Genomic DNA, 16,176 nt, shown 5'->3' with positions numbered 1-16,176 from the left:
ATGGTTTAAAGCAGCTAAGTGGCCTGCTTTCCTAGTTCAAATGTGTTTGAAGAAAAGAGTATTTAAAAAGCATAAAACTTTTTTCCTGCACTGAGAATACACGTGCTGAAAGATCTGAAAATTACAAGGCACAGAAACATCTTAATTCAGTTATGAGTATACCAAGAAAAGAGAGAGCAACCTCAGGAGCACTGAAGCACAATAGCTGAGGCAGTAACTAAAACAGACACAAATATACCTAGCAAGTACCAGAAAGCTGAGGCACATAAATGCGAAGAAAAAATAAGGATACCAAATGCCTGCATAGGAGCCAACATGCCAGAGCAGGAAAAGACACGCTGGTGGGCCATAAAGGAACAGAGCATTTGCCAAGAAATCTATCCAGGCAACTGTGCGAGACGAACTGGACTGTAGGGATTTTAAAGAATACACTTTGTGCAAAGAATGGCGCAGAAGCACACCAAACGGACGTCTTTTGCTGAACATAGTCAAGCAGGACTGCGTGCCTGCAGAAAACAGCATGGAAGCAAAGGGAAGCCGTGCAGGGGTGTGAGACCATGGGTGCAGTTGGGGGGGGGGGGATTGCCCCTTCAAAACAAGGGAGGCATGGGGGGCACACAGGGTTACATGCCTCTGCAGCTAAACACCACCTCCTGGGTCCTAGGGTCAGTTATGCTCCCCTTCTGTGTGCCTTCCTGTTTTCTGTGCAACAGTGAGTGCTGGTGGTGTGGGAAAGGGGTGGAGAAGAAAAGGGGATAGGGGAATCATGAGCCTGGCCTGGGGCATCCCTTTGGCAGCTTAATGGACTCCCCTGTTAAGCAGGGTCATTGAACCCTTGCCCTGACATGTCCTACTGGATTCCTCTGATGAGCCCCCCACACCCAGACCCCCTTCCCACTGATTCCCAACCAGCTGCACCTGGACCCCAACCCCATCAAGCCCCACTCCCCCAGCACCCAGACCCTCCTCCTCCCCACACACACACCCTGCTAACCCTCTACTATCACCACCTGGGTCCCCTGCAGAGTCCCATTGCCCCTGGAACCCCCACCCCAACAAGGTTCCATGCATCCAGATCTCCCATTGAGTAGCCTCACCCAGATTGCCCCACACAGAAACCTCTCACCCCACACTTGGATCCTGCTGGGCTGAGCCTGACCACCCACACCTGGTGCACCTGGCACAGAGGGACAGGGCCTCAGGGTGTTTCTGAGGTAGGCCCAGCCCTTGCACTTTGTCAGGGTCAGGTGCAGCCTCCCTGCCCAGTCCCTGTACTGGGAGAAGTGGGAACTTCAGGGTGATCTCCCACCTCAGTGCAGCCAGGGGCCTGTGCTCTCCACTGCCATGCTAGAGCCACATTTATTTATTGACAAAATTTGCTTAATTTTAAAATATTGTGTGCAGAATTTTTAATTTTTTGGCACAGAATTCCCTCAGGTGTAAAGTCTTATCTTTTAAGGTTATCAGAACAAAAATGGAATAGATCTTCCCACCACATTTCTCCAACTCATCCGTGTCACTCCTGCTTATCCCAGTTGTTCATCCTACATAGACTTGAGTGACTGTAGACAACGGTAGCATCAGTGCCACCAGACGAGGTTTCAGCTTCGTCAGACTTTGTCTAAGAGCAGGGCTCAAGCCTAGATCTATATAACAAAAGTTCCAAGGGAAATATACATTAGACCCAAGCTTGTCTGGCTGAGGCATGTCCAACTTCAGAACCACAGAAATGAAGCCATGTGCTGAAAAGGGTAGCCGGCTGTACAATACAGGCTGTTGGCTCTTCTTTACAGCCAGTTTCTTTTTCTGGTTCTCATGTATTAGCACACAATTGTGGAGTGTGGATTTTCAACAGTGGAGGAATATTTCAAATCGAAATGGTCTTCAGTGAAACTGAAAAAAAATTCATATTAGATTTTGTAACGTTCTCTTTCTCCTCCTCCCCCTTCACATTTTTAATCATACAAAAGTTGAGGGACTCTATAAATAGTTTAGGCCCAAATTTTAATCGTTGAATTGATATTTTATTTGTTGGGAAAATGCAGCCACTGGTAATAGAAGGGCATGAATCCCATTATCCAGAGCAGCTGTTTGAATGTTATCTATAGGAACTCATCAAGTTTCATGGGAGGAGCAGGAATCGATCATGTCAAGGATCTTTTACAGAAAGATACACTTAATAATATAACAAATGAATAAAAGTGATCTTCAGGAAGTTAGATACCCCTTGATAATATCCTTTCTAAGGGTCTCCCTATTGATCAAAATAAAGCGCATTACCAACCAAAATTAAGACTAATTGTTGTAGCCATTGCAAGAGTGTCATCACCAGGGCTTCTCTGCACAGTTCACACCCCATCCTTACCTGCAGTTGGGTGGTGCTCTCCCAGCCACTAGCTGCCACCTCTTCCCCCACATCTAGCAAGCCAATTGTTTAAAATTAATTTAAAACAGAACGTTCCCTGTTTGATATCATGCACTGTCAGGAGAAAAACAAGATTTCAATGGAAGCAGATCACATATGCAACTGAATGTGGTAAAGAAAAATATTGTACATCTACAGACCTTTGAGCAAATGGTGCCATTTTAGCTACATATTTCAATGGAAAGCAACAGCATCCAAATTGCTAAGTGAAAGAATCATTTATTGACAGAGATGTCAGTTTATGTAATTTTAATTCACATAAATTGTGAAAGGAGGGCTAATCAGAAGTGACTGCCAGAGTATTTTAAAATTTTAACAAACTTACATTTTTTGGCTGAACAGTTCTACTTTAAGGAAGAAAAGATTGCATAGGTTCTACATGTGTGCACAAAAAAAGGTAGATCTGAAATACATAGAGAGTCACGTTACATTTAAAAGTGTACACCAGCTACCCAAAAATTATTCACTTGCAGGTGCAAGACAGACATTAGAATAACCTACAGAATAAGGCTGGTTACTGCTTAATAGTAGAATATACATAGAATATATATTTTATTAATCAGAAAAAATAAAGTGAAGACACTTCTTGAATTTATTTTTGAAATCTATTTTTGATTCAGATATTTCAAACATGAGCACTGTGCTTGCCTCACAGGATTTATTCTGGAAAACTGACAGTGGTAACAGCATCAGGGGTTCTTCACAGCATTAAAAAACAAAAATTTTATTGGAGCATAAATGGAATGGTCTCGCCATGCGGTAACAAATAACCATGCAGAGAAGAAACCCTTAATAAATTTGAAGTCCAAAATTAGTTAAAATTCACCTTAAAATAAGAGCTACACATCTTTGTAGCATTGATAGTCATACTGTGAAAGCTAAGGAAAGGTCCAGTCCTGCACTGCTGACAAACGTTTGAGGTCTCTAATTCCTTTGTCATCAATGCATGCCCAGGTTCTTTGGTGTTTGAAAATTAAAGCTACAGTTTTGAGGGCATACTCCAATTATGATCTGTTTAATTCTGCATTTTAGACTGTTCTTCATAATGTAATCTACATTATAGCTTGTTAATGTTTCCAGATACTTACCGGACTAACCTCTTTAAAACAAGAGTGGCTCCAAGCAATATAAATGAGTTCCTGCAGACCACAAAGTATATGAATTCTCCTGAAGTTACCTATAAGTTCATCTCTTATCACAGGGGCATCATTTTAACATAATAATTACAGAAAAGCATCCACTATACCTAAAAATAAAGCTTTCCTTACAAACAATATATCTGTACATTAAAACATCCTGTACAGTCTACATTTCTTTAAAATAGGTTTTTAAATATTTAAGAAAACCCCTAGATTTTTATGTGCAGAGAAAAGTATGTACAGGCAGATACAACGTGGCTTTAAGAGATGAAGGAAACTACAAGCTATTTAATAGAGATCTGAAGTTCATTAAGTTGAAAGATCTATTGAAGGTCAATTCCAAGTTAACAATGAATGGTGCATTCAATTACATATACACCTGAGTATAACTTTCTGACTTATCCAAGTAACCTTAATAATCTACCAAAATAACTAACATAAAATGCAGACACAAGTGAACAGATGAGCAATGCTTCAACCTAAATATATTTGTCTCGTATCTACAAGCAACTATATTAAGAAAGCAGACAAAAGGCACAAAATTAGCCAGTACTACTGAAAGTTAGGCATTCATGCTACTGTTCATTAGAAATATACTGGTGTTTATAAGGGTCATTGTAGAAGTAAATTAAGCACTGAGCAGAAGTCAGTTTACTACATTTTTGTCCATTACTGTACTTTCTCTTGAAAATTGACACATCTCACTTTAACTGAAATGCAGCTAAGCGTTAATACACTGTATATTCTTAGAAGTTCACTTTCTTCATCTCTCAATGGTTTACTTACAAAGTAAAATCAAGCTATAGATTTTTACATTACAAAACAAATCACTGCCCCTAGTATTTTTTAATTTACTAAAGCCCTTATTTCACCATGAAGTAGTAAGTTAGCAAATAATGTCTGGTGTAAAAGAAGCATTTTCTGAGAAAATGTCACAAAGCCATCAGCTGGGCCTAAAAAAAAAAGAGAAGAACCAAAAATACAGGACTGTTCAAAACTACAACACAAGACTGATGGGCTGTAAAGCAAGTTCACCCAATGACGTTGGCATTCCCTAGCATAGTGGTGTTTCACAGAGAGATCCCCTTTCCCACAGTCAAGGGGCTGACAAATGGCCTTGCAAAATATTAAGCATCTCTTTGGAATACAAACAGAAAAAAAGAACAATGGATTAGTACAAACAAGGTTCTTGCAATGGTATTGCTACTTTTTATAAGATGGCAATAAATGCATGCTTGTAAGTGAGTCACAAGGACAGAAAACATGCTCTTAAACCAATAGCCCAAATGTATTTTTGCTTAGGTCACTTGAAGTGAGCCATTTAACCACCTTTAGACTATGAATGACTGCCAATGACAAGTCACATTTTATAAGTGCAAAACGTTTTTGGCAAAGTGAAAAATATAAAACCTCAAACTGTACTAATAAAAAAGTATTCTTAATTGCCAACATAGGGCCTGATCCCACAAGCAGACAACACACTGAACTCTCATTGACTTCAACTGAAGTTTTGTGCACATAATGTTTAAAGGATCAGGACCTTAATCACTGTTAGTGTGTGTATAACATGTTTACATATACATATCAATCAATACAGTAGGTGTATATATGTATATATACACACAAAATGGCTATTGAATAAACTTGAGCTTGTAGCTGCTTTGAAATTCATCAATCAAGCTTCTTATTTATATCTCGTTGTAACAAAACTATTCAATGACACCTGAAGGTTATATACTGCATCGTTTTAATGCCTCTAAGATGGGTTTGTTATGAGACAACAGTGCGCTCTCTCTTGTCAATAGGACTTCCAGAGGGGATTGAAGTATATCCAACCATCACCCTGTAAGAAAATTAGGGAGATTTTACAAATGAACCTTTCACTGTTTAAAAAGATATACACCACACTACTAAAATAGAAGCTAAAGAAATACTGTCAAGATATGGCTGTCTGAAAACTTTGTACCTACTACAATTACAAACAACATGTAAGACTGCTAAAACTAAATGATATTAGTGAAAGCCTTTTTCACTTTATTTTGTACAACAGATAGCACTCACTGCGTGTGTAGAGTGAGTTGCACCTGTGTTGAAAAAGTCCTTATAACTATCAGTAGGGGAAGATGATAAAACCTTAAAAATTACTTGACAAGAAAGTTTTAGAAAAATTCTAAGTCGTGCTAGCTAAACGGTGCTCTTATCAAAAACTGGAATTTTTTTTTAGTTTTTCTATTTTTGAAAACAAGCATTTTCTTTGCATTTTATCATATTCTGCATCTCCAAAAGGAAGAGAATATTTTTACCTCATTTCCATTCCATACAAAGAATCAATCAACCCAGGAGTATTACTAGACATGGTTCAAAAATAACTTGCTCAAACTTCCACAAAAATCCTAAAAGGCCCTGAATATATTAGATCATAGTCTACCCTCAATCTGCAGAACAACTTCCACCATTGTTAATGGGGGCTGTAAATGGGAACTATAAGAATAAGGGTTAACATTTAGTCTATAGTGTAAAATATTTCAATACACAATTGTTTGTAATACGCTAGAGATCGGGATTTCATTATACATTCCCTTCCTAACACTTAAAGCCTGTGGATCCGACTAGTTAAAAAACCACTGAAGTAGTTTAGATGCATATTTTAAATGCTGTAAACAAAACCAGTAAAAACGTCAGTAACAGATAAGATGAAAGAAAACAGATCAACTAATATTTTCGTCCACTTCTTTAAAAAAGGTGAACATTTCTTTGCAATTGTGGAAACCCAAACAGCGAGCTTGACCAAGAACATCAGAACCAGAAAATGAAAGTGACCAATCTAGTTTCATCATCCAAGATGAATAGCATAAATATACGTAATTGTAAAAAATATTTACATTTAATAAACTTTAAATGGTATTAGTAACAGTGATTTTCTTCTCAATTGCCTGATTTTTGTCCTCCAGTTTCCTTTTTAAAGTAACTGGAGCATCCAGACACTGCTGCTGATAGGGACAGTGAAATCCTAACACCCAGATATAAAGGGCTTAACTGTTAACTCTTTCTTACTGTCCCCATCATGCAATGTACATGAATAATCCCATTGTGTCCAATGGTACTACTCACATAAGAATGTAAAAATGGCCATACTAGTCAAACCAAAAGTCCATCTAGCCCAATATCCTGTCTTCCGACAGTGGCTGGTACCAGATACTTCAGAGGGAATGAACAGAACAGGGCAATTATCGAGTGATTCATCCCTTATCCTCCAGTCCCATCTTCTGGACGATAGAGGTTTAGGAAAACACAGATCATGTCGTTCCATCCCTTGACTAATAACTAGTACATCTTGACTAAAAGCTATTGATGGACCTATCCTCCATTCATTTATCTAATTTTTTTAAATCCAGTTGTACTTTTGACCTTCAGAACATCCCCTGGCAATGAGTTCCACAAGTTGCCTGTGCATTGTGTGAAGAAGTACTTCATTATGTTTCTTTTAAACCTGCTGTCCATTAATTTCATTCAGTGACCCCTGGTTCTTGTGTTATGTGAAGGAGTAAAGAACACTTCTTTATCCACTTTCACCACACCATTCTTGATTTTACAGACCTCTATCATATCCCCTTTTAGTTGTCTCTTTGCTAAACTGAACAGTCTTTTTAATCTCTCTTCAAATGGAAGCTAATCCATACCCCTAATAATTTTTGTTGCAGTTCTCTATACTTTTTCCAATTCTACATGATCTTTTCTGAGATGGAGAGACCAGTCACCCAGCTTTGTGAGATCCCTTTGTAATTCTTCGCAATCATCTTTGGACTTAACTATCTTGAGTAATTTTATCTTGAGTAATTTTGTATCATCTGCAAACTTTGCCACCTCACCGTTTACCCCGTTTTCCAGATCATTTATGAAGATGCTGAACAGCATTGGTCCCAATACAGATCCTTGGGGGACCCCACAATTTACCTCTCTCTACTATGAAAACTGACCATTTATTCCTATCCTTTGTTTCCTATCTTTTAACCAGTTACTGATCCATGAGAGGACCTTCCCTCTTATCCCATGATTGCTTACTTTGCTTAAGAGCCTTTGGAGAGAGATCACTGGACCACCCTTGTCCACATCTTTTTGACATCCACAAAGAATTCCAATAGATTGCTGAGGCATGATTTCCTTTTACAAAAGCCCTGCTGACTCTTCCCCAACTTATTATGTTAATGTATGTAACAGATCATTCTGTTCTTTACTATAATTTCAACTAATTTGTCTGGTACTGAAGTTAGGCTTACTGGCCTGTTATTGCCAGAATCACCTCTAGAGCCTTTTTTAAAAATCAGCTTTCCAAATTAACTATCCGCCAATCATCTGGTACAGAGGCTTATTTAAGTGATAGGTTACATATCACTGTTAGTAATTGTGCAATTTCATATTTGAGTTCCTTCAGAACTCTTGGGTGAATATCATCTGGTCCTTGTGACTTATTACTGTTTAATCAATTTGTTCCAAAACCTCCTCTACTGACATCTCAATATGGGGCAGCTCCACAGATTTGTCACCTAAAAAGAATGGCTCAGGTGTGAGAATCTCCCCCCACCCTACATCCTCTGCAGTGAAAACCAATGCAAAGAATTCATTTAGCTTCTCCACAATGACCTTATCTTCCTTGAGTTCTCCTTTAGCACTTCAATCGTCCAGTGGCCCTACTGATTGTTTGGGAGGCTTCCTACTTCTGATGTACTTTAAAAAATGTTGCTGTTAGTTTGTGTGACTTTTATTAGTTGCTCTTCAAATTCTTTTTTGACCTACTTAATTATACTCTTATACTTGACTTGCCAGAGTTGATGTTCCTGTCTATTTTTCTCAGTAGGCTATGACCTCCAATTTTTAAAGGATGTCTTTTTGTCTCAAAACTGCCTCTTTCACTCTGTTTAAAAATGGTGGCTAATTTTGTATCATATTTTTTGGTCCTCTTATTAGTTTTTTTCTTTATTTGGGGGACAGAGTCATCCATCTGCTGTCCAGACTAGGAATCCCAAGAAGTGTGCTGCTTGCCTAGAGCTAGAATTGCCACTGAGACTCATCAAGGCCTCGGACCGCTATCCCTTCCTACTTAACTACATGGGCATCAACGATACTGCCTAGAATGACCTTGAGTGGATCCCTACAGACTACATGGCTCTGGGAAGAAGGATAAAAGAGTTTGGGGCACAAGACGTGTTCTCATCCATCCTCCCTGTTGCAGGAAAATGCCCGGGTAGAGACCGAACAGCATCACGGAAGTAAATGTGTGGCTACACAGGTGGTGTTGGCGAGAGGGCTTTGGCTTCTTTGACAGCGAGCTGATGTTCCAGGAAGGAGGATTACTGTGCTGGGCTGGCTCCATCATCAACTACTGGGAAGAGCGTCTCTGGACATCATCTGGCTAACCTGAGCTTTAAACTAGGTCCTATGGGGGATGGTGACAAAAATCCCGCCAATGCGCATCTAGGCTCAAGTAACAAAGGCAAGGGGAAGGGGCTAATTTCTGGAGAAGGGTCTAGAAACCACAACTGCATTAAAAAGGCAAAAAGAAAAGCAACAGTGAAGTATGCAAAATATCTTCAATGTCTGTATACAAATGCAAGGAGAACGGGGAACAAGCAGGATGAACTGGAAGTCATGGTATGTGAAGAAAATTATGACTTAATTGCCATCACAGAGACTTGTGGGACAAGCATTAAGGGATATAGCTTGTTCCAAAAGAATAGGTCTGGGGGAAAGGAGGAGGTGTTGCACTGTATGTCAAAAATGTATATGCTTACTCTGAGATCCAAGGCGAAGTGAGCAACAGACCTACTGAGTGTCTCTGGGTGAAGATAACAAGGGAAAAGAACAGTAATGATTTTATGGTGGTGGTCTATTATAGGCCAACAAATCAGGAAGAGGAAATGGATGAGTCATTCTACAAGCAGGTAACAAGATTAGCTAACACATATGAGCTAGTATTAATGAGGGATTTTAAATTCCGTGATATCTGTTCAAAGACTACTGCAGCAAAACGTAATATATCCTGCAAATTCTTAGTGTGTGTAGGGGACAGCTTTCTGAATCAGAAAGCTGAGGAAACTACTAGATGGTCATCCATTTTGGATCTGGTTTTGACCAACTAGGATGAATTAGTTGTGAACATAAAGATGATCAGGAACTTGGGAGGAAGTGGTCATGATTTGATAGAATTCAAAATCCTGTGGAAAGGAGGACATGAGAACAGCAAAACAAGGACAAAGGACTTCAGAAAGGCAGATTACAACTGACTCAGAATAATAGTAGGCAAAGTCTCACAGAAAGACCAATTAGGAAGAAGAGTCGTTGAAGGAGGCTGGCAGTTCTTAAAAGATGTAATACTAGAGGCTCAACATCAACCTATCCCAACACAGAGGAAAGATCAGAAGAGCCACCGGAGGCCAATGTGGCTGCACAAGAAGCTTTTTAGCTACCTAAAAAGCAAAAGGGATACATACAGCAAATGGAAGGAGGGGCATGTCACTAAGGAAGTATATATGGGAAAAGCGTGAGCGTGTAGGGACAAAATTAGGATAGTCAAGGCAAAGAAGGAGTTACAGCTGGCAAAAATGTTAGTGACAACAGGAAAGGTTCTTCAGATATGTCAGACAAAACAGAAAGATCAAGGACAGTGTAGGTCTGCTGCTCACTGGAGAAGATGTGCTGGTAATGGAAGATGATAGGAAGGCAGAGCTGCTCAATGCCTACTTTGATTCAATCTTCTCACAAAAAACAACATATGACCAGAAGAAGAATAAAGTTAACATAGACAATAAAGGGGAAGGGATGCAGATCGGCATAAGTAAATAACAAGTCAGATCTTTTGACCAACTTGAATGAATTCAAATCAGCGGGGCCAGATGCTATTCACCCCAGGTTGCTGAAGAAATCTCTGAGCCACTGGCAATAATATTTACAAACTCATATGTGATAGGAGAGGTCCCGGAAGACGGGAGAAGGGCTAACGTAGTGCCCATCTTTAAAAAGGGGGAAAAGGAGGAGATGAGGTACTATAGACCCGTCAACCTGACTTCGATACCTGGGAAGCTACTAGAGCAATGTATAAAATATTCAATTTGCGAATACCTGGTGGATGAAGGGGTGATCGCTAGCAGCCAGCACGGATTTACCAAGAAGAAATCATGCCAGACCAGTTTGATTTCCTTCTTTGACAGGGTAACTAATTTGGCGGATAAGGGAAATGTGGTGGATTTCAGCAAGGCTTCCGACACAGTCCCACATCATATTCTGATAAGTAAGCTGGAGAAATGTGGACGTGACAGAACTACCATTAAGTGGATACAGAATTGGTTAAACCACCACAAACAAAGAGTAACTATTAATGGAATGATGTCAGATTGGAGTGAGGCCTCAAGTGGGGTCTAACTGATCGCCATATTTGGGGTCAGGAAGGAATTTTCCCTGGGTCAGATTGGCAGAGAGCCTGGGGTTTTTTTGCCCTCCTCTGCAGCATGAGTTACTTGCAGGTTTAAACTAGGGTAAATGGCGGATTCTCTGTAACTTGAAGTCATGATTTGAAGACTTCGGTAATTCAGCCAGCTAGTAGGGGTCTATCACAGGAGTGGGTGGGTGAGGTTCTGTGGCCTGTAATGTGCTAGAGGTCAAACTAGATAATCACGATAGTCCCTTCTGACCTTAAAGTCTATGAGCCATTGCTTAGCATCAAGCTATTTGCTTTAAATGGCCAAAAATATGAATTTAGATGTCTAATCATAGAGGCCAAATTTATAAAAATTCAGGCATAAATACATTTAACCAAAGGCAGGCAAAAGACTGCTTAAAAAGGAGAACAAGGTTTACAAAATCTAAAATAAATGTCTGATGATTGTTTTTTTAGGAGTCAAAGTTTGGAAAGATCAGAGAGATTTAGTCACAGTCACAATGGTACATACCAAAAGCTTATTTTAATTGTTTGCGCGCACACACTCCTCACTGTACTCTGGAACTCCACTACATTCCTATCTTAAAGCAACAAAGAAATGCTTTGGTGTGATTCACATTACCTCGTTGGTAAAATATTTTGGTTTCCAGGGTGCATTAATAGCCACACGTTGCCTCTCCTCTGCTCGCTGCCTCTCCTCAAGACGGTGTTTGTGCTCCGTTGCTGTATCGATATTTCCTTCTTTCAGGGAGTTGGTGACATGTTGCCAAAGATGCCTGAGTGATTGATCACAGATAAACACAGACAACATGGAATGAGAACTCCTCAGCAACAGTAAAGTACCTTGTAAAGAGGAATATACAATTGCAGGATAAACTTGCCAGTTCTTTTTCACATAATGATGGTGTGTTCATTATCTGGCACTCTACTTGTACCATCTCAAACAGACTTCGAACTATCACTTTTTTAATCCTTTTCATTGTATTTTAAAACATACTGTTAACTACTTTTACTGCAGTCATGGCTTAACATGTCTATTGTTTATAATATTTTAAAGCTCAAAAATACATGTATTTTCCCCCTATTTAGCAAGTGTGAATTCTCTCACCCCATCGTATTAAACTATGGACCTGATTTTCAAATGTGTTCAGCACTCAATATCTGGCTACTTCATTTAGGTGCCTGAAGGGGAGCTGTTGGGTGCTCAGCTCTTGAAACCTTGGCCCTACATCTTCAAATCAACATGACAATTTTTGATAACTGCTTTGTGTCCAGACCTGTGTGTAGCTCATTAATTAAAATATCGTGCAGTGTTTGACCTGTGCACTAGTTAGCAGAGGAAGCACACCACAGTCCTTTTGCATCTGTTACTTTAAAAAGCTTCTACTTCTGAACTACAAAGTAGTATATTAAAAGAACTTTGGAAGATAAAATGTCAAGGACAGTCCCTACCAGGTTACAATAAAGTTCAGTTTAGAACCAAATCTGGTCCTTATTTGTTTGACAGTGTGCATACGAATGAAGTGTGTGTCTGGCCAGCACAGAACCCCAATTTAGAGTGCAAGTAGTAATGTTGTGCAACATGTAGAAAAATGGACCAAAAGCTGTCAGAACACTTAAGTTCCTCTGCTTCAGGGCATAACTTTTGTTATGTGTAATTTTCAGTGGTGTTTAAGTGAGCCATTATTTAAAACTGATTAAATTGTGAGTAATCAGACACCGACTGAGTATTTACAGTCCATCTGCTAGTGTCAAAAATAAAACAGATACACAATGGAACTTCTGGCTTCCTCAGTCACACTTTTTTTTCTGGTTAGAAGACAGCAAAAAAAACCAACATATTTATGAGAGAGGGAGCATGTCTATTAGCTAGAACATTTCATCTGACCAAGTACACCCATTTGTAAAATGGATAGAATGTATTCATTCATTACAAGGTAAAGCTTCATTCATTCATCATGCTCTTTAAGATTCTCTCAAATGGCAACTAACAGGTGCAACATTATGATTCAATAAAGTATTGATCTTCTAGTGACAAATACATAAATGAATATTTACAGTAAATTCTAACACAAGTTCTCTGATATAGTGTGTTAAAAAGTCAGGTAAAAGGTGTAGATGCATGACAATTTTTTAAAGTATTTTTAAGTTGTGTACAGCCAATAATTCTAATATACAGCTGTGAGAAATAGAGATGAAATTGAATATGCAGAAATGACAATTCAGCAACTCACAACGAAGCAGACATAGAAACTGCATTGTTTACCTTTCATTTTTAAACTTTACGAAATCCGCACGACCATTTTTTCATTTAATAACTAAATAGCAGTTATATTGCAGTTTATGTATCAAATGTTGTTCTGAAAAATCTGTGTATGCAGCTTTCACTACTCACTGCCTATGAGAATTTACACTACCCAAAACAAGAGCTTGACTGGATCACACGTGAATATGCAATAGTTGCTTCCGTATTAAGTTTTTGTCCAAGCTTCATAAACAGAATTCTCTCATGCTCATAACCTCACCTTGATTCAAATGGACCTTGTTTTGCTATTGGTCTAATCTTTTTTCGGATAACGGGCAGTTTGGTGGTGTCAATCACTTTGGTTTCTCCATTGCTGTATGTAAACTCCAGTGTGCCATTCCATTCTCCTTGTGCCTTACACACGATGGTATTGGTGGGATTGTGTTTCACTTCTGCTGTAACCCTAATTCCAATATGACAAAAAAACAAAATAAAATATATAGTTTACCTTAGTGCCAGCATATTAAAAGGACTTTAATCCACTAAATTCAAACGGGAACAGGTGCAAACAAGGGCTACTAGGATGATCCGAGGAATGAAAAAACTACCTTATGAAAAGCAACTCAAAGAGTTTGACTTGTTTAGCCTAACCAAAAGAAGGCTGAGGGGAGATATGATTACTCTCTATAAATACATCAGAAGGAGAAATACCAGGCAGGAAGAAGAATTATTTAAGTTCAGTATCAATGTTAACACAAGAAAAAATGGATATAAACCGGCCATCAACAACTTTGGGCTTGAAATTAGGCAAAGGTTTCTAACCACTGGAGGAGTTAGGTTCTCGAACAGCCTTCCAAGGGGAGCAGTGGGAACAAAAAAATTCTAACTAGCTTCAAGACTGAGTTTGATAAGTTTATGGAAGGGATAGTATGATAAGACTGCCTACAATGGCATGTAGCTGATCTGTGACTGCTAGCAGCAAATATCTCCAATGGCCGGTGATGGGACACTAGATGGGGAGGGCTGAGTTACTACAGAGAATTCTTTCCCCACATATCTGGCTGGTGAGTCTTGCCCACATGCTCAGGGTCTAACTGATCACCATATGTGGAGTCAGGAAGGAATTTTCCCCTGGGTCAGATTAGTGTGTGTGTGTGTGGTGGCGGGGGGGGGGTCGTTTGCCTTCCTCTGCAGCACAGGTTACTGGCAGGTTTAAACTAGTGCAAATGCTGAATTCTCTGTAACCTGAAGTCTTTAAACCATGATTTGAGGACTTCTGTAATAGACCCCTAACCTCTGGCTAAGTTACTGGAGTGGGTGGGTAAGGTTGTGGGGCCAGCAATGTGCAGGAGATCGGAGTAGATGATCATGATGGTCCCTTCCGACTTGAAAGTCTATGACTCTGAGTGTCCAAGCAATTTTAAAAATCAACTGAAAACAGATATGTTTAAAGTAAAAACAGAAATCTGACTTTGTTTTGTCAAAGAGAGCAAGTGCAGACTGTGTGTGGTATATCTGTGCTGACATATTCCAGCCATAGATCTTCTAGCATATTTTCCTCTCTTTCCCTGGCATAGCTGTGGCTTGAGTTAAAAATATGCCTCAGTCTGGGTTTTCAGTGCTAACTCAGAATTTGTTTGCTATAGTGGACTGGAGATACATTTAACATTGTGTTAAAAATACATCCAGATTTTAAAGCTCAAAATCTGATCCCCCAGAACCTTAACATTGTTACATACTGATGTGAAAGGTCCCAGATTCAAAGTATCTATATTTGTTTTTTCAAACCTACAAATCACATTTTAAACAATTTTCTTAAATGGAAAAGCATTTATGGGATAGGTGATTACTTCACATAAACCACCTTGGATGCTGCTGAACTGGTTTGAGAACCAGCAGAAGCAGCACACTCTGGAATGAGGTGCTGGCAGATACAGGAAGGTTTTGTTTTATTTTTTAAAACACATGATAAAACACTTTATAAATTCAATTTGGCTTTTGCATATTAATTACACAGAAACACACCATACAATTTTACAGTAATAAATACAGAACACCGAAAAACTTTTCAAGTACACTAACATACACTACAGAAGGAAGCAACCCGACAGACAGCAGTTTCAATACCTGTGAACTTTTCCTCCATAGAAAGGCTTGGTGTGGAATGTGACAGTAGCAGAATAGCCAGTCTTGGCACAGTTAATACTGACTTTACCTCCAAGCTCCACCCACGGAATGGTAAGTATAGAACGTGCATAGGCACTAGGCAGTGTGAACACATATTCTTCCTCATGTTCCATTAAGTAAAGAACACCTAGGAGAAAAAGGTTGGAAAGTGAAATGATACTAATGTATTGATGAAAACATGCAGCCACTGGCCAATTACCACCAGCAAACGGTCATTCCCACAGTCAAAGTAATAGGAGACCCTCACCATGAAGTCAGAGTGCCTCTACCAGTAAACCTCCCTCAGAAGAAATCTACTCAAACATAAAAAGGCATGCCTTCAGTTCTGAATTTTAACCAAGTGATACTTCAAAATGATACAGGATAATTGCATTTGCTGATAACACAGGTTATCAATAAAACATAAGTACAAACTGGTAAGACCAAGAAAAAAAAAATCTCATAAGAACCAACTCAGTAAGTCTGCAATACTTTGTAGTTCTCTTTATCCCATAAAAAAAAAAAGCCCTTTTGGGACAAAGAGCCCTAAGGAGAGTGGTCTGCGGAAGGAAGTCACCTAGAACTTTGCTCTCTCAATATAAGAGACTTTCTCCCATGCATTCTTTCTAGGCCCTGCATCCAGTAATAGAATGCACACTAGCCCACGTACAGAACACATTCACCCCTGCCACCACCTCCTGCCAGGCCTCTTAACTCCGCTCTCCCCTTTGATTTCATTCTTTTCTATATGGGGTCTTATGCTGTCCTC

At 39.3% G+C, this 16,176-nt stretch overlaps 1 protein-coding gene across 7 annotated transcripts in view; it reads right to left on the bottom strand.

The window, feature by feature from the left end:
• Positions 1 to 1,392: 1,392 nt before the first annotated feature.
• Positions 1,393 to 16,176, bottom strand: part of OSBPL10 (oxysterol binding protein like 10) — a 191,255-nt gene continuing 176,471 nt past the window's right edge. For 2 of the 7 annotated variants that reach the window (XM_077811234.1, XM_077811236.1), the window contains exons 9-12: positions 15,369 to 15,555; positions 13,522 to 13,704; positions 11,619 to 11,772; positions 1,393 to 5,407 (exon numbers count right to left, since the gene is read on the bottom strand). In XM_077811234.1, the coding sequence (XP_077667360.1) occupies positions 5,363 to 5,407; positions 11,619 to 11,772; positions 13,522 to 13,704; positions 15,369 to 15,555 (569 nt within the window). In that variant the 3' untranslated portion in view covers positions 1,393 to 5,362. The remainder of the gene's footprint in view (positions 5,408 to 11,618; positions 11,773 to 13,521; positions 13,705 to 15,368; positions 15,556 to 16,176) is intronic. The other 5 variants (XR_013345322.1, XR_013345323.1, XR_013345319.1 and 2 more) reach the window with 5 other exon arrangements.

Source organism: Eretmochelys imbricata, chromosome 2 (assembly GCF_965152235.1).
Source record: "Eretmochelys imbricata isolate rEreImb1 chromosome 2, rEreImb1.hap1, whole genome shotgun sequence".
Lineage (NCBI taxonomy): Eukaryota > Metazoa > Chordata > Testudines > Cheloniidae > Eretmochelys > Eretmochelys imbricata.
This window is presented reverse-complemented; position numbering and strand designations above follow the sequence as displayed.